General features: G+C 47.5%; 1 protein-coding gene across 3 annotated transcripts in view; it reads left to right on the top strand.

Moving 5' to 3' along the window:
* The window catches only part of gpatch2 (G patch domain containing 2), a 70152-nt gene extending 44461 nt beyond the window's left edge, over positions 1 to 25691 (top strand). For 2 of the 3 annotated variants that reach the window (XM_084315043.1, XM_084315042.1), the window contains exons 7-10: positions 10377 to 10416; positions 11778 to 11842; positions 18396 to 18487; positions 23670 to 25691. In XM_084315043.1, coding sequence (XP_084171169.1) covers positions 10377 to 10416; positions 11778 to 11842; positions 18396 to 18487; positions 23670 to 23839 — 367 coding nt within the window. In that variant the 3' untranslated portion in view covers positions 23840 to 25691. Of the gene's footprint in view, positions 1 to 6666; positions 6768 to 10376; positions 10417 to 11777; positions 11843 to 18395; positions 18488 to 23669 lie in introns of all 3 variants that reach the window. The other variant, XR_014619724.1, reaches the window with a different exon arrangement.
* The last annotated feature ends 221 nt before the right edge of the window (positions 25692 to 25912 follow it).

Genomic DNA, 25912 nt, shown 5'->3' with positions numbered 1-25912 from the left:
CTCTACCGTGTGGCGTCTCTACCGTGTAGGAGGGTGGCGTCTCTACCGTGTAGGAGAGCGTCTCTACCGTGTGGCGTCTCTACCGTGTAGCGTCTCTACCGTGTAGGAGGGCGTCTCTACCGTGTGGGAGGGCGTCTCTACCGTGTAGGAGGGCGTCTCTACCGTGTAGAAGGGTGGCGTCTCTACCGTGTGGCGTCTCTACCGTGTAGGAGGGCGTCTCTACCGTGTAGGAGGGCGTGTCTACCGTGTAGGAGGGCGTCTCTACCGTGTAGGAGGGCGTGTCTACCGTGTAGGAGGGCGTGTCTACCGTGTAGGAGGGCGTGTCTACCGTGTAGGAGGGCGTCTCTACCGTGTAGGAGGGCGTCTCTACCGTGTAGGAGGGTGGCGTCTCTACCGTGTAGGAGGGCGTCTCTACCGTGTAGGAGGGCGTGTCTACCGTGTAGGAGGGCGTGTCTACCGTGTAGGAGGGCGTGTCTACCGTGTAGGAGGGCGTGTCTACCGCGTAGGAGGGCGTGTCTACCGTGTAGCGTCTCTACCGTGTAGGAGGGCGTGTCTACCGTGTAGGAGGGCGTCTCTACCGTGTAGGAGGGCGTCTCTACCGTGTAGGAGGGCGTGTCTACCGTGTAGGAGGGCGTCTACCGTGTAGCGTCTCTACCGTGTAGGAGGGCGTATCTACCGTGTGGGAGGGCGTCTCTACCGTGTAGGAGGGCGTCTCTACCGTGTGGGAGGGCGTCTCTACCGTGTAGGAGGGCGTCTCTACCGTGTAGGAGGGCGTCTCTACCGTGTGGGAGGGCGTGTCTACCGTGTGGGAGGGCGTCTCTACCGTGTAGGAGGGCGTCTCTACCGTGTGGGAGGGCGTCTCTACCGTGTAGGAGGGCGTCTCTACCGTGTAGGAGGCCGTGTCTACCGTGTAGGAGGGCGTCTCTACCGTGTAGCGTCTCTACCGTGTAGGAGGGCGTCTCTACCGTGTGGGAGGGCGTCTCTACCGTGTAGGAGGGCGTCTCTACCGTGTAGGAGGGCGTCTCTACCGTGTGGGAGGGCGTCTCTACCGTGTAGGAGGGCGTCTCTACCGTGTGGGAGGGCGTGTCTACCATGTAGGAGGGCGTGTCTACCGTGTAGGAGGGCGTCTCTACCGTGTGGGAGGGCGTCTCTACCGTGTGGCGTCTCTACCGTGTAGGAGGGCGTCTCTACCGTGTGGGAGGGCGTCTCTACCGTGTAGGAGGGCGTCTCTACCGTGTAGGAGGGCGTCTCTACCGTGTGGGAGGGCGTCTCTACCGTGTAGGAGGGCGTCTCTACCGTGTAGGAGGGCGTGTCTACCGTGTAGGAGGGCGTCTCTACCGTGTAGGAGGGCGTCTCTACCGTGTAGCGGGCGTGTCTACCGTGTAGGAGGGCGTCTCTACCGTGTAGGAGGGCGTCTCTACCGTGTAGGAGGGCGTCTCTACCGTGTAGCGGGCGTCTCTACCGTGTAGGAGGGCGTCTCTACCGTGTAGGAGGGCGTCTCTACCGTGTAGGAGGGCGTGTCTACCGTGTAGGAGGGCGTCTCTACCGTGTAGGAGGGCGTCTCTACCGTGTAGCGGGCGTCTCTACCGTGTAGGAGGGCGTCTCTACCGTGTAGGAGGGCGTCTCTACCGTGTAGGAGGGCGTCTCTACCGTGTAGGAGGGCGTCTCTACCGTGTAGGAGGGCGTCTCTACCGTGTAGGAGGGCGTCTCTACCGTGTAGGAGGGCGTGTCTACCGTGTAGGAGGGCGTCTCTACCGTGTAGGAGGGCGTGTCTACCGTGTAGGAGGGCGTGTCTACCGTGTAGGAGGGCGTCTCTACCGTGTAGGAGGGCGTGTCTACCGTGTAGGAGGGCGTCTCTACCGTGTAGGAGGGCGTCTCTACCGTGTAGGAGGGCGTCTCTACCGTGTAGGAGGGTGGCGTCTCTACCGTGTAGGAGGGCGTCTCTACCGTGTAGGAGGGCGTCTCTACCGTGTAGGAGGGCGTGTCTACCGTGTAGGAGGGCGTGTCTACCGCGTAGGAGGGCGTGTCTACCGTGTAGCGTCTCTACCGTGTAGGAGGGCGTGTCTACCGTGTAGGAGGGCGTCTCTACCGTGTAGGAGGGCGTCTCTACCGTGTAGGAGGGCGTCTCTACCGTGTAGGAGGGCGTCTCTACCGTGTAGGAGGGCGTCTCTACCGTGTAGGAGGGCGTGTCTACCGTGTAGGAGGGCGTCTACCGTGTAGCGTCTCTACCGTGTAGGAGGGCGTATCTACCGTGTGGGAGGGCGTCTCTACCGTGTAGGAGGGCGTCTCTACCGTGTGGGAGGGCGTCTCTACCGTGTAGGAGGGCGTCTCTACCGTGTAGGAGGGCGTCTCTACCGTGTGGGAGGGCGTGTCTACCGTGTGGGAGGGCGTCTCTACCGTGTAGGAGGGCGTCTCTACCGTGTAGGAGGGCGTCTCTACCGTGTAGGAGGCCGTGTCTACCGTGTAGGAGGGCGTCTCTACCGTGTAGCGTCTCTACCGTGTAGGAGGGCGTCTCTACCGTGTGGGAGGGCGTCTCTACCGTGTAGGAGGGCGTCTCTACCGTGTAGGAGGGCGTGTCTACCGTGTAGGAGGGCGTCTCTACCGTGTAGGAGGGCGTCTCTACCGTGTAGCGGGCGTGTCTACCGTGTAGGAGGGCGTCTCTACCGTGTAGGAGGGCGTCTCTACCGTGTAGGAGGGCGTCTCTACCGTGTAGGAGGGCGTGTCTACCGTGTAGGAGGGCGTCTCTACCGTGTAGGAGGGCGTCTCTACCGTGTAGCGGGCGTCTCTACCGTGTAGGAGGGCGTCTCTACCGTGTAGGAGGGCGTCTCTACCGTGTAGGAGGGCGTCTCTACCGTGTAGGAGGGCGTCTCTACCGTGTAGGAGGGCGTCTCTACCGTGTAGGAGGGCGTCTCTACCGTGTAGGAGGGCGTCTCTACCGTGTAGGAGGGCGTCTCTACCGTGTAGGAGGGCGTCTCTACCGTGTGGCGTCTCTACCGTGTAGGAGGGCGTCTCTACCGTGTAGGAGGGCGTCTCTACCGTGTAGGAGGGCGTGTCTACCGTGTAGGAGGGCGTCTCTACCGTGTAGGAGGGCGTGTCTACCGTGTAGGAGGGCGTGTCTACCGTGTAGGAGGGCGTCTCTACCGTGTAGGAGGGCGTGTCTACCGTGTAGGAGGGCGTCTCTACCGTGTAGGAGGGCGTCTCTACCGTGTAGGAGGGCGTCTCTACCGTGTAGGAGGGTGGCGTCTCTACCGTGTAGGAGGGCGTCTCTACCGTGTAGGAGGGCGTCTCTACCGTGTAGGAGGGCGTGTCTACCGTGTAGGAGGGCGTGTCTACCGCGTAGGAGGGCTGTCTACCGTGTAGCGTCTCTACCGTGTAGGAGGGCGTGTCTACCGTGTAGGAGGGCGTCTCTACCGTGTAGGAGGGCGTCTCTACCGTGTGGGAGGGCGTCTCTACCGTGTAGGAGGGCGTCTCTACCGTGTAGGAGGGCGTCTCTACTGTGTGGGAGGGCGTGTCTACCGTGTGGGAGGGCGTCTCTACCGTGTAGGAGGGCGTCTCTACCGCGTGGGAGGGCGTCTCTACCGTGTAGGAGGGCGTCTCTACCGTGTAGGAGGGCGTGTCTACCGTGTAGGAGGGCGTCTCTACCGTGTAGCGTCTCTACCGTGTAGGAGGGCGTCTCTACCGTGTGGGAGGGCGTCTCTACCGTGTAGGAGGGCGTCTCTACCGTGTGGGAGGGCGTCTCTACCGTGTAGGAGGGCGTCTCTACCGTGTGGGAGGGCGTGTCTACCATGTAGGAGGGCGTGTCTACCGTGTAGGAGGGCGTCTCTACCGTGTGGGAGGGCGTCTCTACCGTGTGGCGTCTCTACCGTGTAGGAGGGCGTCTCTACCGTATGGGAGGGCGTCTCTACCGTGTAGGAGGGCGTGTCTACCGTGTAGGAGGGCGTCTCTACCGTGTAGCGGGCGTCTCTACCGTGTAGCGGGCGTCTCTACCGTGTAGGAGGGCGTCTCTACCGTGTAGGAGGGCGTCTCTACCGTGTAGGAGGGCGTGTCTACCGTGTAGGAGGGCGTCTCTACCGTGTAGGAGGGCGTCTCTACCGTGTAGCGGGCGTCTCTACCGTGTAGCGGGCGTCTCTACCGTGTAGGAGGGCGTCTCTACCGTGTAGGAGGGCGTCTCTACCGTGTAGGAGGGCGTCTCTACCGTGTAGGAGGGCGTCTCTACCGTGTAGCGGGCGTCTCTACCGTGTAGGAGGGTGTGTCTACCGTGTAGGAGGGCGTCTCTACTGTGTAGGAGGGCGTCTCTACCGTGTAGGAGGGCGTCTCTACCGTGTAGGAGGGCGTCTCTACCGTGTAGCGGGCGTCTCTACCGTGTAGGAGGGTGTGTCTACCGTGTAGGAGGGCGTCTCTACTGTGTAGGAGGGCGTCTCTACCGTGTAGGAGGGTGTGTCTACCGTGTAGGAGGGCGTCTCTACTGTGTAGGAGGGCGTCTCTACCGTGTAGGAGGGCGTCTCTACCGTGTAGGAGGGCGTCTCTACCGTGTAGCGGGCGTCTCTACCGTGTAGGAGGGCGTCTCTACCGTGTAGCGTCTCTACCGTGTAGGAGGGCGTCTCTACCGTGTAGGAGGGCGTCTCTACCGTGTAGGAGGGCGTCTCTACCGTGTAGGAGGGCGTCTCTACCGTGTAGGAGGGCGTCTCTACCGTGTAGGAGGGCGTCTCTACCGTGTAGCGGGCATCTCTACCGTGTAGGAGGGCGTCTCTACCGTGTAGCGTCTCTACCGTGTCTTCCCTTGATGCCATCCTTTCCATCGAGAATAAAGTCTGCGTGAATAAAGACAGTCGGCTGAAGGGGGAAAATCCACCCTAATTCTAATACGTACTGATCAATTTGACGTGTGAAGGTTTACAAGTCTCTGCTTAGAGGAACACGCCAACATTATGGCAAATGCACTTTACTGTCTTCTCTCTCCAGAGTCAGACCAAAAGATAGATACCAATTTCCTCTCTGTGCGTTTTAGTAGAAAGCTATCCTGCTGCAAGCTAGCCTAGCTTAGCACAAATGACTGGAAGTGGATACACACCACTAGCCTAGCTTAAAACTCAGCTAGGCCAGCTGGTCCGTATCCTCTCCCAGAGGCTTGCTTCAGTAGGGAGGGTTCCTGGTAAATGGACTGCATTAAAAAGGAAGTGTCGGGTTTCACTATGCGCTACAACCACAGAGCCAATCAGATCACAATCAGCTCCACCAGCTCCCAGTTACGTCACAGAGCGAGTCAAATCAGAATTACCTAATTAAGGCGGCTGGGTGGCGTAGCTGAGATTGCGCTCGTCACCAATGCAAGAGACTCCGGTATCGAATCCCAGTCTCAGCATTGCCTTTGACTTGGGCCGGCCGTCGTACTGGCTCATTTGGCAGAGTCAGCGGGTGGAAGTCAATGGGTGGGGATTGGACGTTGTGGACAGCGACTCCTACAGGTCGGTTGGGTGACGCCTGCACAGCAGAGACGGGAAGTATCGGGGGCAGCGTGAGCCTCCCACGCGTTACTCCTCGCCACTGAGAGTCCGCGCTGTCTGGTGAAAAGATGCGACAGGCTGCCTCCTCGTGTACCGGAGGGGACACGTGATGCAAGGCTTCTATCCTCACTACAACCGACCAGTGGGGGGCATAGTCTAGCAATGTTCAAGACAGGGGAGGGGAGAATTGGCAATACAAAATTGGGATGGGAGAAAAATAGAAAATGAGGAGAAAAAGTGGATAAAAAAAATAAAATTACCTAATTACTGGAGGAGGAAATTGTCTCAACTGAATTAGAGCAATCCGCCAATATGGTATTTAGAGACACAGACCCATTGATACTAACCCCTATTACTATATAACAATGCTAAACACTGAAAAAATCCATTTATAATACATGTCCCCTTTAAATTATATGGACTGCATTTTATATAGTGCATGTCTTGCTCAAGGACACTTGGACACAGGATTTGATTGATTGATTGATTGATTGGGATCGAACTAGGGCGGGGCGATATGGCCAAAAATTTTATCCTGAGAAATCATATCGTTCGATATCGATATGTTTATTAGTATTAAAAAATATATATATATTTTATTATTATTTAAACAACAAATGTGTGTTTATTTTGCAGCAATTCTTTGTCGTTGCCGCCATCTTTAGTGTTACATCCCCTCACACTCCAGTTCTCAGGCTGCAGCTGGTTTGAAAGCTAAAGTAAACCGGCTTCTCTGCTGGCTGTGGCTCCAGGGGAGTTGAACAGTTCTGGCTCTGCTCGTTTCTTTTCTATCTTTTGGCGCTTTTTTGGTGGACAAACCACCGCACATGTGCACCGTGACTCGTGACTGGAGTCTAGTTCTGCTAGCACACATAGCCTACTGTGTACAGACGGTTTCAAACTGTATTTTAAATTAGAAAGCAAACAAAATAAATGGACAAGAGAAAAATAAATCTCAATTTGGTCAGTATTGTCATTTGGACAAGCAAAGCCATTACTTTAAGTTGCAGGCAAGAAAGACAAGTCGGTCCACTGTCTCTGGGTTTAAAGCTGCCCTGTTGCAGGTCATAATAAAAAAAAAATGTAATATAAATATATTATCGACCACGTTTCATATCGACGAGGAAAGATATATAGCGATAATTATCGTTTTATCGCCCAGCCCTAGATCGAACCAGGAGCCTTCAGATTACCAGACGACCACTCTACCTCCTGAGCCACTGACGCCCCCTTGTCACAAGACCTGGAGCTGCTCCATAGACGGTGAATAGTGGAACAACTTCTTTGACACTATGACAGTATCTGAAGGTTCCTGGTTCAATAACGGCTCCTCCCGGCATTGTGTCGAAGTCCCCTTGAGCAAGACACCCACTATTCATGGCACTCCATTTACCAGGAACCCTCCCTTTAGAATTGCAGCCACAATCGAGGTAGAAAACAATGACTCAAATCTCAAAAATCGTATCTTCTCACAATACGCTAGTTTTCGCCCCGTTCCAAACCGCTGGGAGCAGAGTTACAGACACAGAAACAGACGGTCGAGAACACGACTGAAACAGAGGGTTATAGAGGCTGCTAGAATGTATAATCTGAGTGGCATTTTCTCTATTGACTCATTTTAGCTATGTTATTATCTTGAAATAATATAACACCCACCAGTTACTATGACATTGTTTATCATTACATATAATTTATCTATGCCTGTAGCTAAATGCTGAAAAACGGGGAACAAATTAAACTTTTTGTCTTTCGATAAAAAATTTAAAAAATATTATATACATATGTGAATCAATATTGTTAAACCTAATTAACCTAATCCATGTTAAAAGGAGTAGCCTATAGCACATTTATATATATATATACACACACACACACACACACACACACACACACACACACACACACACACACACACACACACACATGAGAGAGAGGGGAAGAATAGCTTATAGCACACTTAATGATTTTGGAATATTTATGATCAACCATTTGTTTTTCTAGTGTAACATCATCCTTGCAGCCCTCAGTAGTAGTGAGTGGCAGGATGTCATCAGACAGTACAGTAGTGATGATGGTGTAAATGGTCCATACCGTTATAACGCACTGCGCCAGGGGCCATGCAGTCAGACGGTCCAGTTCTCAAGTCCACCAGCCAGGGGCCATGCAGTCAGACGGTCCAGTTCTCAAGTCCACCAGCCAGGGGCCATGCAGTCAGACGGTCCAGTTCTCAAGTCCACCAGCCAGGGGCCATGCAGTCAGACGGTCCAGTTCTCAAGTCCACCAGCCAGGGGCCATGCAGTCAGACGGTCCAGTTCTCAAGTCCACCAGCCAGGGGCCATGCAGTCAGACGGTCCAGTTCTCAAGTCCACCAGCCCTAAGGAGAGAGAGGGGGGTAGAAACACACAGGAAGGTTGGCCCAGCCCTAAGGAGAGAGAGGGGGGTAGAAACACACAGGAAGGTTGGCCCAGCCATAAGGAGAGAGAGGGGGGTAGAAACACACAGGAAGGTTGGCCCAGCCCTAAGGAGAGAGAGAGGGGTAGAAACACACAGGAAGGTTGGCCCAGCCCTAAGGAGAGAGAGGGGGGTAGAAACACACAGGAAGGTTGGCCCAGCCCTAAGGAGAGAGAGGGGGGTAGAAACACACAGGAAGGTTGGCCCAGCCCTAAGGAGAGAGAGGGGGGTAGAAACACACAGGAAGGTTGGCCCAGCCCTAAGGAGAGAGAGAGGGGTAGAAACACACAGGAAGGTTGGCCCAGCCCTAAGGAGGGAGAGGGGGGTAGAGACACACAGGAAGGTTGGCCCAGCCCTAAGGAGAGAGAGGGGGGTAGAGACACACAGGAAGGTTGGCCCAGCCCTAAGGAGAGAGAGAGGGGTAGAAACACACAGGAAGGTTGGCCCAGCCCTAAGGAGAGAGAGGGGGGTAGAAACACACAGGAAGGTTGGCCCAGCCCTAAGGAGAGAGAGGGGGGTAGAAACACACAGGAAGGTTGGCCCAGCCCTAAGGAGGGAGAGGGGGGTAGAAACACACAGGAAGGTTGGCCCAGCCCTAAGGAGAGAGAGAGGGGTAGAAACACACAGGAAGGTTGGCCCAGCCCTAAGGAGGGAGAGGGGGGTAGAAACACACAGGAAGGTTGGCCCAGCCCTAAGGAGAGAGAGGGGGGTAGAAACACACAGGAAGGTTGGCCCAGCCCTAAGGAGGGAGAGGGGGGTAGAGACACACAGGAAGGTTGGCCCAGCCCTGAGGAGAGAGAGAGGGGTAGAAACACACAGGAAGGTTGGCCCAGCCCTAAGGAGAGGGAGGGGGGTAGAAACACACAGGAAGGTTGGCCCAGCCCTAAGGAGAGGGAGGGGGGTAGAAACACACAGGAAGGTTGGCCCAGCCCTAAGGAGAGAGAGGGGGGTAGAAACACACAGGAAGGTTGACCCAGCCCTAAGGAGAGGGAGGGGGGTAGAAACACACAGGAAGGTTGGCCCAGCCCTAAGGAGAGAGAGGGGGGTAGAAACACACAGGAAGGTTGGCCCAGCCCTAAGGAGAGAGAGGGGGGTAGAAACACACAGGAAGGTTGGCCCAGCCCTAAGGAGAGAGAGAGGGGTAGAAACACACAGGAAGGTTGGCCCAGCCCTAAGGAGAGAGAGAGGGGTAGAAACACACAGGAAGGTTGGCCCAGCCCTAAGGAGAGAGAGAGGGGGGTAGAAACACACAGGAAGGTTGGCCCAGCCCTAAGGAGAGAGAGGGGTAGAAACACACAGGAAGGTTGGCCCAGCCCTAAGGAGAGAGAGGGGTAGAAACACACAGGAAGGTTGGCCCAGCCCTAAGGAGAGAGAGAGGGGGGTAGAAACACACAGGAAGGTTGGCCCAGCCCTAAGGAGAGAGAGAGGGGTAGAAACACACAGGAAGGTTGGCCCAGCCCTAAGGAGAGAGAGAGGGGGGTAGAAACACACAGGAAGGTAGGCCCCGTAAACGGATGTTTTAAGACTTGTTTTCATGTATCCACTAATGAACTCCACACAACATGTTACACACACTTAGTTTGGAACATTATATATATATATACTGTATATATATATAACACAAAATGTATGGATATACTGTATATATATATATAACTAGGGCCGTACCGAACAGTTTGAAGCTTCATTCATAACGTTGACGTTCTAATTCTAAATCAACATTAAAAGAGAATATGTGTCTATTCATTCTGTTTAAACCAATGGGTTTTTTTTCTTCACAGTTGCAGATAAAGATTAGGCTACACTAATATTATACTATTATAGTACATGACTCGTCATCAAAATGTTTATAAAACATTTATCATAAATGATGCAGCCTGTCTGCATCACCATCACCTTCCTACCAACCATGAGCCCTGATTGGATGATTTATGTCGACCAAACTGACGAGTTATATTCATTAAAGAAAGTGACTCGGATGAATCACTTTATTCAAATTGAGGATTTAATTTGAGGATATCATTTTCTTTTTGATTGCGTCATAAAATATGACGACAGACATTGGAAGCTTCATTAGAATACTTCAATAGAAGCTTTGAATGTAAAAAAAAAAATAAATAAAAAAATGACACTCGGTACAGCTACTATATATAACTGTTGTATAAAAGCGATGGAAGACTCAAGGTCATGTGTTACAGTTAACCCTTTCACTGCCACACGACAGAAGGTTAACCCTTTACCGCGGAGCTAATGATGCTAATGAGGGAGCATCGCCGTCGGTTGGTCTGATAGTAAAGGGCTAACCTTCTGTATTGTCACAGTGAAAGGGTTAACCGGCTGTCGTGTGGCAGTGAAAGGGTTAAGCACCAGCACAGTGTATTTCCTGCCGGTATGTGACGGTTCTGTGTTGTGTCCCGACAGCCCGTGGTTCAGTCCCGGCTCCAGGAGGGACCATGGCCAGGTACGTCTCTCTCTGTTCCCACCACACCGTCCCTCTCTGTTCCCACCTCACGGCTGCCTAGGAGATCTGGTTCCGCTGACTCCTGATTGGGTCGTGTTTTTAAAACACGAGGGCCCAGTGTGTCCTCTGTCTAAATGTATTCATTTATCTTTTGATGTATGAACTCTTTATTCCTTCTACAACTGTCTCTTCTGCCTCTTGCCTCCCCTCCCTTTCTTTCTTTCTCTCTCTCTCTCTCTGCCTCTCTCTCACTTCTCTCTTTCTCTCTGCCTCTCTCTCACTTATCTCTCTCTGCCTCTCTCTCACTTATCTCTCTCTATCTCTCTCTCACTTATCTCTCTCTTCTCTCTCTCTCACTTATCTCTCTCTTCTCTCTCTCTCACTTATCTCTCTCTCTGCCTCTCTCTCACTTATCTCTCTCTATCTCTCTCTCACTTATCTCTCTCTTCTCTCTCTCTCACTTATCTCTCTCTCTTCTCTCTCTCTCACTTATCTCTCTCTCTCTCTGCCTCTCTCTCACTTATCTCTCTCTCTGCCTCTCTCTCACTTATCTCTCTCTGCCTCTCTCTCACTTATCTCTCTCTCTCTGCCTCTCTCTCACTTATCTCTCTCTCTCTCTCTCTCTCTGCCTCTCTCTCACTTCTCTCTCTCTCTGCCTCTCTCTCACTAATCTCTCTCTCTCTCTCTGCCTCTCTCTCACTTCTCTCTCTCTCTGCCTCTCTCTCACTAATCTCTCTCTCTCTGCCTCTCTCTCACTTCTCTCTCTCTGCCTCTCTCTCACTAATCTCTCTCTCTCTCTCTGCCTCTCTCTCACTTATCTCTCTCTCTCTCTCTGCCTCTCTCTCACTTATCTCTCTCTCTCTCTCTGCCTCTCTCTCACTTATCTCTCACTTATCTCTCTCTGCCTCTCTCTCACTTATCTCTCTCTCTCTCTCTGCCTCTCTCTCACTTATCTCTCTCTCTGCCTCTCTCTCACTTATCTCTCTCTCTCTCTCTCTCTCTCTCTCTCACTTATCTCTCTCTCTCTCTCTGCCTCTCTCTCACTTATCTCTCTCTCTTATCTCTCTCTCTCTCTCTCTCTCTCTCTCTCTGCCTCTCTCTCACTTATCTCTCTCTCTCTGCCTCTCTCTCACTTATCTCTCTCTCTCTCTCTGCCTCTCTCTCACTTATCTCTCTCTCTCTCTGCCTCTCTCTCACTTATCTCTCTCTCTTATCTCTCTCTCTCTCTCTGCCTCTCTATTACTTATCTCTCTCTCTCTCTGCCTCTCTCTCACTTATCTCTCTCTCTCTCTTATCTCTCTCTCTCTGCCTCTCTCTTACTTATCTCTCTCTCTCTCTCCCCCCCCCCCCCCCCCCCCCAGCCTCACTGGGACTCCCGGACAGACAGAGGACACAGGAGAAGCTGCTCAGTGAAGACCGCCAGCAGGTGAGTCTTGCCGCACTATTTATAGATTCAATGATTATCCCAGAGAGAGTTCATGTTCTTATTGTCCTTTTTTTAACATGATGAATTAACATGATGAATTAAGAAGTATAGCATTTAGTAAAACTGTCACATATTTCTGGTTTAATTATTACGAAAGGCTTGAGTTATTGGGGTATTTTCCTTTGAGGTTCGACTCCGGCTCCTCCCAGCAGAATCAAATCAAATGTGTTTGTACGGCCTGACAACACACGTTAACACATCCCCCGCCATCCATGCTGTACAGCGTTATTGCCCGCCATGCGTTGTCTGGCATTCATAATTCATATATACACCTCCGACGCTGCAGCTGGACCCTACGGCTCAATACAACGACGGCTCAATACCCCCGCCTGGTGGATGGTCGGGCGAGTTACACTCGAACAACAGGAAGTGGGAGGTGTGCGTCGATTAAATTCATCCGGCCGTCAGACATTGTTGCAAGGCTCCCGACAGACACTATAGTACATAGCGATCGCTTTATAAACTTAATAATCGATATGATTTCGGCGTTTATTGCGACATACAAACCGGAAATGGACCTAGGCGATCGACGTCTTATACCTGGGATCTTTCACCGCCAGGTTCTTTGACGCACGGTAAGAGGACACTAACGTTATTTTCAGCCCAATTGTTTATTCATTTCACTGCAAACCATCTGATCAATATATCACCCATACTACATAAAGCATTTACGTACTGACGATCACAGAATTATAAACGACCCCCCCCCCATTCCTCCGCGCATGATGACGCATAACGTATACGATCATATACAGTTGCATTTTTTAATATAGCGTGTATCGGGAACACTCCCAGATATATACCCCATGCCAAGGTAAGGAAAAACTCACTGAAAACCTAGCAATAGGAAAAAAGCACCACAGGCAATGTGGAGGAGAGAAACCTTAGAAGGTCCGTTCAAGGGGCGATCTCTCTTCTTAGATGTGGGTGATAGTAGTGTTGCAATAAAAACAGGCGAAACAGTTGGTAAGTATTTACACATATGTGTAATGAAACACAAATATGTACATGCAATAGCAACTGGGGTACATAAGAACATTTTGAAAGATTAAACGCAGCGTGTCGAAGTGTCCTTGAGCAAGACACTTAACCCCTAACAGCTCCCGATGAGCAGGTTGGCACCTTGCATGGTCGCCTCCACCGTCGGTGTGTGAACGGGTGAATGTGATGCATAAGTTGTAAAGCACTTTAGATAAAAGCGCTATATAAATGCAGTCCGTTTGCCATTTTCGATACTCCCAAATTGTCTGTGGGCAAAAAAAAGACTTGTTGTGGAAATAATTAACTAATTGGGCAACAATATTGAACTAGTTTTGTTCATAAAGTGACGTGAATTGTTTGCTTAGAAAGGACTCGACGGGGCCAATTGTTAAAAGACCAGATTATAATAATAGATAATATTACAAGAGTAAGAGATGCATGCTAGGTTTCCTGCCGTCGCCCTTGACCAAGGTACCGGCGTCACAACTGGAGTTGGTCCCCAGGCGCTGCACTGTGCGGCTGCCCGCTGCTCCTAAATGGGTTGGATGGGTCAAATGCAGAGGACGGACTTACCCTAAGGGGATTAATGACGTCAGAAGGATCCGCCCCTTCCTGACAAAAGAAGCCACCCAACTCCTCGTCCAATCAACAGTCATCTCCCGCCTCGACTACTGCAACGCACTGCTTGCTGGCCTCGCGGCCACTGGGGGGGGCTCAGTCAGAACCACTGCCACCAAGCCTCTTCAACTCATTCAGAACGCAGCGGCCCGCCTGATCTCAAACCTACCGAAGTCGGCCCATGTCACCCCACTTCTTAGGAACCTGCACTGGCTCCCCATTGCTGCACGAATCTGCTTCAAGGCCCTCGACCTAGCATACCGTGCGGCAAAGGGAACGGCTCCCGCCTACCTCCGGTCAATGGTCTCTAACTACACCCCCTCCAGACCCCTACGCTCTGCATCCCCTGGCCGCCTCAGACCTACTCCATATCCGAGCTCCGGGAGGGTCATCAAGGAGAAGTCGCCTATTCTCAGTCCTTGCCCCACAATGGTGGAACGAACTTCCCACCACAGTTAGGAGCCGAAACACGTCCAATCATTCGCCGTCCGACTAAAGACGCACTTATTCAATCAATATCTAAATTTTTTTTTGTTATCTAACCCTAACTAACCTTACTGTCATGCACTTGTCCTAATAAACGAACCTACACTGTAGCACTCAACACTTTGATGAACATTGTTACTCAGCTGATAGAGTTGTGCCCTTCCTGCTGTCTTGTCAGCCAGCTAAATGAATAAATGTAAATGTAATGGAGGTACAACTTAACTATAATGTAGCCCACATATCGCCATCCTGTGTCCACTATGTCCAGTTATTATTAATACCTTTGATTCAGTCGTGAGCTGCAGACGTCTTTCTTTTCAAAAAACTGTCTAAAAAACGTGCGGCTGGGTGGCGCAGCGGACATTGCGCTCGTCACCAACGCAAGAGACACCGGTATCGAATCCGGCTGTCAGCGTTGCCTCCGGCTTGGGCCGGCCATCATACTGGCTCGATTGGCAGAGTTAGCGGGTGGAAGTCGATGGGGGGTAATCTGGTCGTTGTAAACAGCGACTCCTACAGGTCGGTGAGGGCGCCTGCACAGCAAAGACAGGAAATGGCGGGGGCAGTGTGAGCCTCCCACACGTTACTCGTCGCCAATGAGAGTCCGCGCTTGCAGGTGAAAAGAAGTGACTGGCTGCCTCCACATGTATCGGAGGGGACATGTGATGGGCTTCTATCCTCCCTGCGACCGGCCAGTGGGGGGCACATGCGAGCAACGATCAGGGGAGGGAGAATTGGCACGAGAGGAAATTGGGATGGGAGAAAAATCACAGAAAAAGGAGGAGAAAAAGTAGGTAAAAAAAAATTCCAAAAACTATCCAATCAGAAGAGAGAACCCTAGATCAGTGATTCCCAGCCAGGGGGCGCAGGGGGTCCGCCAGACCACAGATGATTTGAGATTTTTTTTATTTTAATTTTTTTTTCAGATAAATATTTAATTAGCATTTTTTATCATCAGAAGCATGAATAGTCTCTCCACTACAATACAAAATAAAGATAAATAAATAAACATCTAGACATGATTTTTGAACGTTAACAGTAGGCTACCGGGTAGCCGCTAAAACGCGAATCAGTTGACTGTATCACTTTCCGTAGGTAGCCTAGCACGCTAGTTAACTTTCTCGGCTCGTCTGCAGTCAGCCGCCAGAGGCGAAAATGTGTGACAAACGAAAAGGAGATGACGGCAGCTCATCTGCAAAAAAGTTAGGACCTACAGCAATCGCGAAAATTACATCACCATGGGCTTCACTGAGGGACCAGACAAACGACCTGAGTGTGTGATTTGTGGAGAAAAGTTGGCAAACTCGAGCCTGAAGCCCAGCAAGCTGAAGAGACATCAGGCGTCTAAGCACCCAGAAACCGTTGGGAAGGATCCAGACTTTTTTCGGAGGAAAGAACAGTCTCTCAAGGCGAACAAGCCCGTTGATGTTAGAGTAGCGTGGAGCAGGGGTGGCAGTGATTTACAGAAGGCTACCGAACCCTCCTTTGAGTGTTCGCTTTTAATTGCAAAAGCAAAGAAACCGCACAATATTGGCGAGCAGCTCATCAAACCTGCCTGCATCAAAATGGTTTAGAAACTGTGCGGCCTACAGGTGGCGGATAAACTAAAATCAGTACCACTCTCGAACAATGTAGTGAAAGACCGAATTGATAAGATGTCAAGTGATTGCGAGCAGCAGCTGTCAGAAAAGCTTAGAAAGGGTCCATTTGCCATACAACTTGATGAAACTACAACTGTCGCAGACGAGGCTGTGCTCATCGTTTATGTGCAGTATATCGAAAATGAGGATCTGAAGCAGGACATTCTCATGTCAGTCAACCTTACTACCACCACTCGAGGTGAGGATATTTTTACTGCAGTGGATTCTTACTTCATTCAACATAAATGCAAACCGTTCACCATTAGGGCCTGATTTGAGAGGATGAATACAGGATTTGAATATTGGCCAACATTTTGAAATACATATGGTGCAAGATGAGATTTGTTGATTGAAGGCACAAGTCAAAGAAGCATAGTGGGTCTAATTATGATGCATATGCCTGTGTATAAGCAGTTTGTTATTAAAATGACCAAAAAAAGTATTAAAATGACAAAAAAAAAAGTATTTTATGGTATTTTATTAGGAGGGGGGTCCAGGAATTTCATCAGAGATGTTTGGGGGTCCCTGGGGGAAAAAAGGTTGGGAACCCCTGCCCTAGATATTTGTACTTATTTCAAGAAATGTTGCCGTGCCACATTTGCTGACAGATTATTTTACTTATTATTTGCACATAATTTGCTTAAAAGTAGTTTGTATTTCTTATTTTTGTCAGATCAGAGTTCTCTCTCCTGATTGGATGAACATCTTATTGACCTGTGACAGTTTCACATGCAGTGACATCTTATTGACCTGTGACAGTTTCATGCAGTGACATCTTATTGACCTGTGACAGTTTCACACGCAGTGATATCTTATTGACCTGTGACAGTTTCACATGCAGTGACATCTTATTGACCTGTGACAGTTTCACATGCAGTGACATCTTATTGACCTGTGACAGTTTCACATGCAGTGACATCTTATTGACCTGTGACAGTTTCACATGCAGTGACATCTTATTGACCTGTGACAGTTTCACATGCAGTGATATCTTATTGACCTGTGACAGTTTCACATGCAGTGATATCTTATTGACCTGTGACAGTTTCATGCAGTGATATCTTATTGACCTGTGACAGTTTCACATGCAGTGACATCTTATTGACCTGTGACAGTTTCATGCAGTGATATCTTATTGACCTGTGACAGTTTCACATGCAGTGACATCTTATTGACCTGTGACAGTTTCACATGCAGTGACATCTTATTGACCTGTGACAGTTTCACATGCAGTGATATCTTATTGACCTGTGACAGTTTCACATGCAGTGACATCTTATTGACCTGTGACAGTTTCATGCAGTGATATCTTATGGACCTGTGACAGTTTCATGCAGTGACATCTTATTGACCTGTGACAGTTTCACATGCAGTGACATCTTATTGACCTGTGACAGTTTCACATGCAGTGATATCTTATGGACCTGTGACAGTTTCATGCAGTGACATCTTATTGACCTGTGACAGTTTCACATGCAGTGACATCTTATTGACCTGTGACAGTTTCATGCAGTGACATCTTATTGACCTGTGACAGTTTCATGCAGTGACATCTTATTGACCTGTGACAGTTTCACATGCAGTGACATCTTATTGACCTGTGACAGTTTCACATGCAGTGATATCTTATTGACCTGTGACAGTTTCATCCAGTGACATCTTATTGACCTGTGACAGTTTCATCCAGTGATATCGTATTGACCTGTGACAGTTTCACATGCAGTGATATCTTATTGACCTGTGACAGTTTCATGCAGTGATATCTTATTGACCTGTGACAGTTTCATGCAGTGACATCTTATTGACCTGTGACAGTTTCACATGCAGTGACATCTTATTGACCTGTGACAGTTTCATGCAGTGATATCTTATTGACCTGTGACAGTTTCACATGCAGTGATATCTTATTGACCTGTGACAGTTTCATGCAGTGATATCTTATTGACCTGTGACAGTTTCATGCAGTGATATCTTATTGACCTGTGACAGTTTCATGCAGTGATATCTTATTGACCTGTGACAGTTTCATGCAGTGATATCTTATTGACCTGTGACAGTTTCATGCAGTGATATCTTATTGACCTGTGACAGTTTCATGCAGTGATATCTTATTGACCTGTGACAGTTTCATGCAGTGATATCTTATTGACCTGTGACAGTTTCATGCAGTGATATCTTATGGACCTGTGGCAGTGTCGCTCTTCATTACATGCAGCGCAGGTGAGCAGGAGGCCATATACATAGTTTCCTGTTTGATGATACATATTTTCTGCTGTGGATTGTGTAGATTAATGTATCCATTCATTGAGAACACTTCTAATTATATTTAAGGCAATAACATATTGTTTGCATGATTAGAGAGAGAGAGAGAGAGAGAGAGAGAGAGAATATCTTTGTTCTTTGTCTCCATCCCTAACTGTGAACGTTGGGTGCATGGGTCATATATTTAAGTGAACCCTCCCCATCTAACCACAGGGCTCTGAGAATAGCAAATACAAAAGATTCTCAAATGCAACGTTGATTATACACGTGAACATGTTCTAATCTAGACCATAAAAAAGGGTCCCTAAAACACGATATAAAAAAAAAAAAAAACACATGTCCCTTGAACCCAAAGAATCCTTTCTTGCGTCGCCACCGTTCAGTTACACACTTCAAATAATATAAACAAACTAATAATAATAAAAATAAATGTGCTGCTGTTGGAGGGTCATCGTCGTAATGCTGTAATTTTACTTGTCGCTGTATTGTTTGTTTTGTTTTGGCAGACAGACCAGCGGCCACCTGGGCTCTCTCTGCACAGGCGACGTGAAGCGAAGGCGTAAGGCGGCGCCGCCCCTCGGATCCAGCGCCCCCTCAGGTAGCAGCCGCTCACCTAGCGTACCTAACACGCCATCTGTTCCTGTTCCCCCCTTTTCTGGATCCTTTCCTTCTCTTCTCTCCTCCTCTCTTTCCTTCTCTTCTCCTCTCCTCTCTTTCCTTCTCTTCTCCTCTCCTCTCTTTCCTTCTCTTCTCCTCTCCTCCTCTCTTTCCTTCTCTTCTCCTTTCTTTCTTTCTCTTCTCCTCACCTCCTCTTTCCTTCTCTTCTCCTCTCCTCTCTTTCCTTCTCTTTTCATTTTCTTCATTTCATTTATTTATTTCAAACCATGCAACCTATACAATACAATAACCACCATGCAACAATACAATAGACAACGGTAACAACAGACACACCACTTAATGATTTGAAAAGGGGGATGGAAGAAGCTAAGCTTGTGAATTTCCATTCCCCACACACCCTGACCATCAATTTGCTTTACTGTACATACAACATGTAACATAGATCTTCTCTTCTCTTTAGGTTAATCTCAGTCCTCTCTCCCTCTTCTCTCTCCGTCTCTATCCCTGCTACATGTGGGTTAACTTGGATGGGGGAAAGCAATTTGAAGAAAATAGCAATTAGATGAGACACAAAAGGTTTAGATGGAGGAGGTATTTCCCCCCATCTCTCTCTCTCTCTCTCTCTCTCTCTCTCTCTCTCTCTCTCTCTCTCTCTCTCTCTCTCTCTCTCTCTCTCGCTGTTCTTTCTCCACATTTGATACAATTTCGACTCACTGACTCCCATCTGAGCAGATTTCTGTTGTTAGATATGATTTAGTGTAGAATTCCATAATTGTCTGTACTGTAGTTTAGATTAGATTAAATAGTATTGTCATTATACAGCACAAGTACAGTACAATGAAAGGAAATTTGGCTTCCAACCAGAGTGCAAATGTAACAGTAAAGTACAATGTACAGTTGATTAAACTGGGTATAACATAATATAAATGAGTACTACTGAGTAATAGTGCTAATCAGATGTACTGCATGTACAGAGTTGTAGTATTAATATGTACAGTGATACAGGTATAAAGACACTATGGTAGTAAGTCATACTGGCCAGCAGTGTAACTAGTAAGAGTAGGTAAGGGATATGTACAGATACGTAAAAAGGATTATATGCAGGTATGTACAGACGGATGTGGATAGATATATATGTGAGAATAAATATATATATATGTACAGCATTATTGTACATGCCATCATATAGAGTTATATGGGTAGACTATAGTTTGCAAAATATTCTCAAATGCAACGTTGATTATACATGTGAACATGTCCCAGACCATAAGAAAGGTCCCTGAAACATGATATTTTATGTCCCTTGCACCCAAAGAACGGCGTGTAGGGCAGTTGTGGACGGTGAGAGCAGTATGTTGTTATACACTTAGTATAGGAGGTAACTGTGGAAACAGTGAAACCTATTATCAGAATAGTCAGTGATACATACTCTTATGTCAATGATATAATGGTGAAATTATACTCCTCGTTTGACTGTGGACCTCCTGGACTCCCCCCCCCCCCCCCCCCCCCCCCCCCCCCAGACCCCACATTGAGAACCACTGACCTAGAAGACCTGTTGGCAGGCAGGGGGGGAGACGGGAGTTCCAGGAAGTTAATTGGTCGACTGCAGGGAGCCTCGCCCGGGTTTCCAAGAATAAGGCCTTCCGTGTAGACTTGATTCCGTGCGCAGACCTAAAGACTAGATTAACTCTCTCTTAATGTGAAATCTCCTTTATGCGTCATTTCCTACCGGGCTCCTCCTCTCGGCTGTTTCGTGATTTTTGGCGCCGACCCCGGGCGGTCAAGGTTCAGAGGTTAAGTGTGGCAGGTTTCATGGCTCTGCTCAGTGAGCCTAATGGATAATCTGCCTTAACGGAAGATCAGCTGCTTCCCACCTTGCTCTTCTTTCTACAGAACTACACTGTAGAAACACGGGCTACACTGTAGAAACACGGGCTACACTGTAGAAACACGGGCTACACTGTAGAAACACGGGCTACACTGTAGAAACACGGGCTACACTGTAGAAACACGGGCTACACTGTAGAAACACGGGCTACACTGTAGAAACACTGGCTACGGGCTACACTGTAGAAACACAGGCTACACTGTAGAAACACGGGCTACACTGTAGAAACACGGGCTACACTGTAGAAACACGGGCTACACTGTAGAAACACAGGCTACACTGTAGAAACACGGGCTACACTGTAGAAACACAGGCTACACTGTAGAAACACAGGCTACACTGTAGAAAACACAGGCTACACTGTAGAAACACGGGCTACACTGTAGAAACACGGGCTACACTGTAGAAACACAGGCTACACTGTAGAAACACAGGCTACACTGTAGAAACACGGGCTACACTGTAGAAACACGGGCTACACTGTAGAAACACAGGCTACACTGTAGAAACACAGGCTACACTGTAGAAACACGGGCTACACTGTAGAAACACGGGCTACACTGTAGAAACACAGGCTACACTGTAGAAACACAGAACACCGCTATAGGACAACTCTGAAAATAGAATAGACAGAGCAAAATAATACAATTATATAGTATATAAGGCTGAGCCCGAACGTTAAAACGTTTGTTCGTTACGTTGGCATTCGAATTCTAAATCAACATTCGAATTCTTTATTTTATTTTAAATATTTGTTTCTATTCATTCTGTTTAAACCAATGGGGTTTTTCTTCACAGTTGCAGATAAAGATTAGGCTATATTAGTTATATTCATTAAAGAAAGTTGATTTAATTGATTTAGTTGGGCTGGGGCTTCTCCCTGGGCTGGGTCTGGGGCTGGAAAGTTGATTTAATAAAAGAAAAATACTAATTTAATCAGATTAATCACTTTATTCAAATTGAGGATTTAGTTTGAGGATATTTATTAAAAAGAAAAATTATAATTATTTTTTTATTAAAAACGAAGCTTCGAACGTCCATTCGAAAAACCCTGACGAAGTTTGAATTCCAAAAACAGGCTTCGGGGACAGCCTTAATAGTATATAGAAGTATAATATAGAATAATACATTATATAATGGAACAGTTAAATATATAGATAAATGTGTGTGTATAAATGAATGCACCTCAGTAAATATGCAATTTAACTGATAGATACACATAAAGTATTTATTTATGTTAATTTAATTGTGTTGATGTTTTCATTTCTGCTAAATAAGTATGTACATTTTGTTTGGTTTGGTAAACATTGCACTATGAACAGTTTATCAGTGTACTGTATGTGTGTAGGGGCCGGTGCAATAAGAGTTTTCATGTTCCTTTCGGCCATGGAATTTAGTGGATCATATTAAGTGAATTATATGTACTGAAGACACTGTTAAATAAAATAAATAAAATGATGATGAAAATAATTCAATAGTGCAGTGCAATAATAGTTCTCATCTACGGTACATAAAATAAGCATAAAATAGATAGCAGCAAAATAGACAAAGTCAGTATCCTTTCTTTTAGCCTTTGTGATCACAGGGACTCGAATCCACAAGATCCTTTTAGCTTTTGTGATTTATGATCACAGGGACTCGACGAACACAAGTGTGGGAACCCCTGCATATATATGCAGAGGCCATTAACCCTTTCATGCTTAAACCTTTCACTGTGACAATACGGTTAACCGTCTGTAGTGTGGTAGTGAAAGGTTTAACCTTCTGTAGTGTGGTAGTGAAAGGGTTAACATGCATTCTGTATCCAGGTTGTTGCCATATATATATATGTCATTCACACAATTTTTATATGGATTACAATCACTATCGCATTACTTGGTTTCAGTGTGGCCACAATATGTCTTTAACAACCTCTGGATGTGGTGTCGGTGATCAGATTACTGCATGACTGCATTTTTACACTTGGATGTTTATGTGGATGAACTCTCTCCAGATGCATGTTCAATGTTTAAAGGGAGTCTATGGAGTGCACATTCCCACTGCCATATATATATTTTCCTCTCTGCTAGGGGTGGAACGATACGCATTCGAACCGAGCCGCGGCGATCATGGGTTATACTGTACACACGTTGGATCAATATACTTATCGATTTTTTCAAATGGTGATCAGGAATTGGAATATACCATTTGGATACCATCTGATGTCAGGTAAGGAATCTATGTTATCAGTGTTAGGATAATCAGACTCGTTTTCATGGAGATATAAGCGTTTCCACCATATGTGATATGGCTGTTTCACTGTAAAAGCCATGAGGAAATAATAGCAGCGATTATCAGCGCACGGCACGAGCGTGCATGCGCACACATATACTATCGACCATCTAGCGTTTATTTGAAAACTATTCATAAATAGACCGACAAATGATAACGTTCTGGAATATTCCAGTAAAAGGCGATTATCATGGGATGTGTTGTTTTTTTCTTCGAAACCGAGTGGTTTTCAAAATGCTATAAAAAGGAAATGAAGCGATAAAAACACAATCTGCTTTGCCAATGTTGACTGGAAAATTATTATTTGATAAGCGATGGGCAGATTAGACACATAGCATAATTTAAAACATAGATTAGGCGATATTAACGTTACATGGGCCGTGGACCGTGGCATCAACGGGGTAAAAAGGAAAACACGGCCCGGCACTGAAAGTGTTAAAGAAAGGAAAGTCTAGTGCTGGCTGAGCATATTGTTTGTTTGCACTAAGTTAATACTTTGACAAATGTAGCCTATATTTTTCAGTCAGTTCGGTCTTTGTGTGCCAAACATTATTTAAGGCTGTAAACACTGTAACACTGTAAACCTTTTTTTTAAATAAATGAGAAGCATGTTTCGATTTGAGTGTTACATTTTTATTAATAAAAAACAACGTATATCGAACCGAACCGAAAACCGTGAACCGAAAACCGTGATATGAACCGAACCGTCCATTTTGTGAACCGTTCCACCCCTACTCTCTGCTAACATGTCCCCCCTCTCTCTTTCTATCTCTCTTTCTCCCTCCCTCTCTCTTTCTATCTCTACTCCATCTATATTTCTCTCTCTGTCTCTCTTTCCCTCCTCTCTCTGTCTCTGTCTCTCTCTCCCCTCTCTATCTCTCTCTCTCTCTGTCTTTCTCTCTTTCTCTCTATCTCTCTCTCTCTTTCTCTCTCTTTCTCTCTCTCTCTGTCTTTCTCTCTATCTCTCTCTTTCTCTTTCTCTCTCTTTCTCTCTCTCCAGGAGTGGTGGCTGAGAGCACGGGTCCCATCCCCGACACCAACATGGGGAACCGCATGTTACAGAGCATGGGCTGGAGCCCGGGCATGGGCCTGGGACCGGAGGGCCGGGGAATCACGGAGCCCATCTGGGCCACACAGAGACCTAAGGGAGCGGGCCTTGGCTTTAATTGAGCCCCCCCCCCCCCCCCCCCCCGGGTGCTACTAGGCCCCCGCAAGCCGAGAGTATAGGCTCCCGACGATCCAACGGAGAGGACGGAGAGAGAAGTTTAGGCCTTTGAGAAGGAGCAGAGGTGGTTATAGTGTGGCCTGGTGGGTCACAGGTAGGGATGCCCCGATCGATCGGCCAGCGATCGGTATCGGCCGATATTCAGTATAAATATGAGATCGGTGAATTCCGATAATGCTTTATTTTCGCAGATCGTGAAAACCGATCGAAAAACATGATCCAATTCTCAGCGGAGTTTTCACTCGCTGACTTCTTTCTCAGACACACAGAGCTGCAGCGCACGGCCCCTCCTCCTCCTCCTCCTCCTGCCCCTCCCGCACCCGTGTCAACAACAGAGGCTCCTATTGCCTCCGGCAGTCTGCTCTAGTCTAGTGCATGGGACCCAGTCAACTATTCACTTTTAGTTTAATACATGACGAGGCATTGTCTACCGGTATCTAGCTGGCTAGCTACTGATAGCTCCTGATATCAACAAATGCTCCAGCAATAGTCGAGTGCATGATACCTCCGTTAGCTCGGTAGCCAACGTTAGCTCACGTTAGCTCACGAAATGTCCCAGTAAAGGGCATGCTGAATGTGATTTGACCAAAGCAGAGTATACAAATAGGGTCCAGCTGCAGCGCCGGAGAATCCTACTAGAGTATACACACAGACAGTGGAGCTGTTTGCAGATAGCGAGCATTTTGACTAGTTGCGTGGTGGCGATGTCTCGCAGATAATACAACTACAAGTATGATTATATAATATATATATTTAATAAAAAAAATTATATATTAAATTTTTTTTAATTTTTTTATAAAACCAAAAACGATCGGTATCGGCCGATATGGCTCATACACGTTCGGTGATCGGTATCTGTGGCAAAACACGTGATCGGGGCATCCCTAGTCACAAGAGAGGAGGACACTGAATTGCAGGAGAAGCGACACTGAGGGGGGAAAAGGAGCCCCCGACGGCAGAGAAACCCTCCCCATATTGGGGAGACGAGGACGTCTGCTCTGCTGCTCGTGTCCAAGGAGGACGACGCGCAGAGCCAGACGAGACCATGAAGGAAGAAACTACTCACAACCATTTGCCTCTTGCAAAAAATAAAACATAAACAAACGCTGTCAGTAAGAATAATAAAGAATATGATGGTTCTGGTTTGCGATGTCGTTGGGTGAGTTCCAGAGAAGTGGGCTAGTTGAAAGTACTGGTACTGATGGCTGCGCTGTAGTCAAGTGCACTGATGATGATGATGATGATGATGATGATGATGATGATGATGATGATTATTATGATCTGATTTCTCCTCGATCTGTAGCATTGGTTAGAGACTTTTAGGGTGAATGGTTTTGTATAATATTGCACATTTAAAAAAAAGTATTTAAATGGGGGTGTACCTCAAAGTTCATTTCTAGGTTCCTTTTAATTACTTGTATTATTTTCATTAATCTATAGGGCACACTGTATGGAAGTGTTGTGTTTTCTGAAGCCATGCTTTCAACTTGTTTTTCTCCTTTTTAATTTTTACGATGCCGTTCTCGAGGCATAATAGTCACGTCGATATAATATTTGTATTTTAATGCAAAAATAAACCAAATTAAATATTTTTTTTTTAAAGTAATGATTGCCTCCGCACCCATAATGTATGCATGTGTAGCAATTCCACTCGTGTTTATACTGTACACAAAGGTTTAGTCATGCGAGGAATGTGATCCTCCGTGACATTGGTTTTATTGTCCTCTTTTATTTGATACTGTTAAGGTTTGGATTTTATCCTGAAGAATGCCTGCAGAACCAACTATACCCATATGCCATGCTCAGTAAATAAATGCATAAATATGAATGATTGCTTTAACCCTTTCACTACCACACTACATACGGTTAACCCTTTCACTACCACACTACAGACCGTTAACCGTCTAGTGGTAGTAAAAGGGTTAACCTTCTGTAGTGTAGTGAAAGGGTTAAGATGTATGCCAGAGATTGTCCTTGGAAATTATTTTAAACAAACAACCTGTTTATATTGTTAACAA

This window comes from Notolepis coatsorum (genome assembly GCF_963971535.1).
Source record: "Notolepis coatsorum genome assembly, chromosome: 5".
Lineage (NCBI taxonomy): Eukaryota > Metazoa > Chordata > Actinopteri > Aulopiformes > Paralepididae > Notolepis > Notolepis coatsorum.
This window is presented reverse-complemented; position numbering and strand designations above follow the sequence as displayed.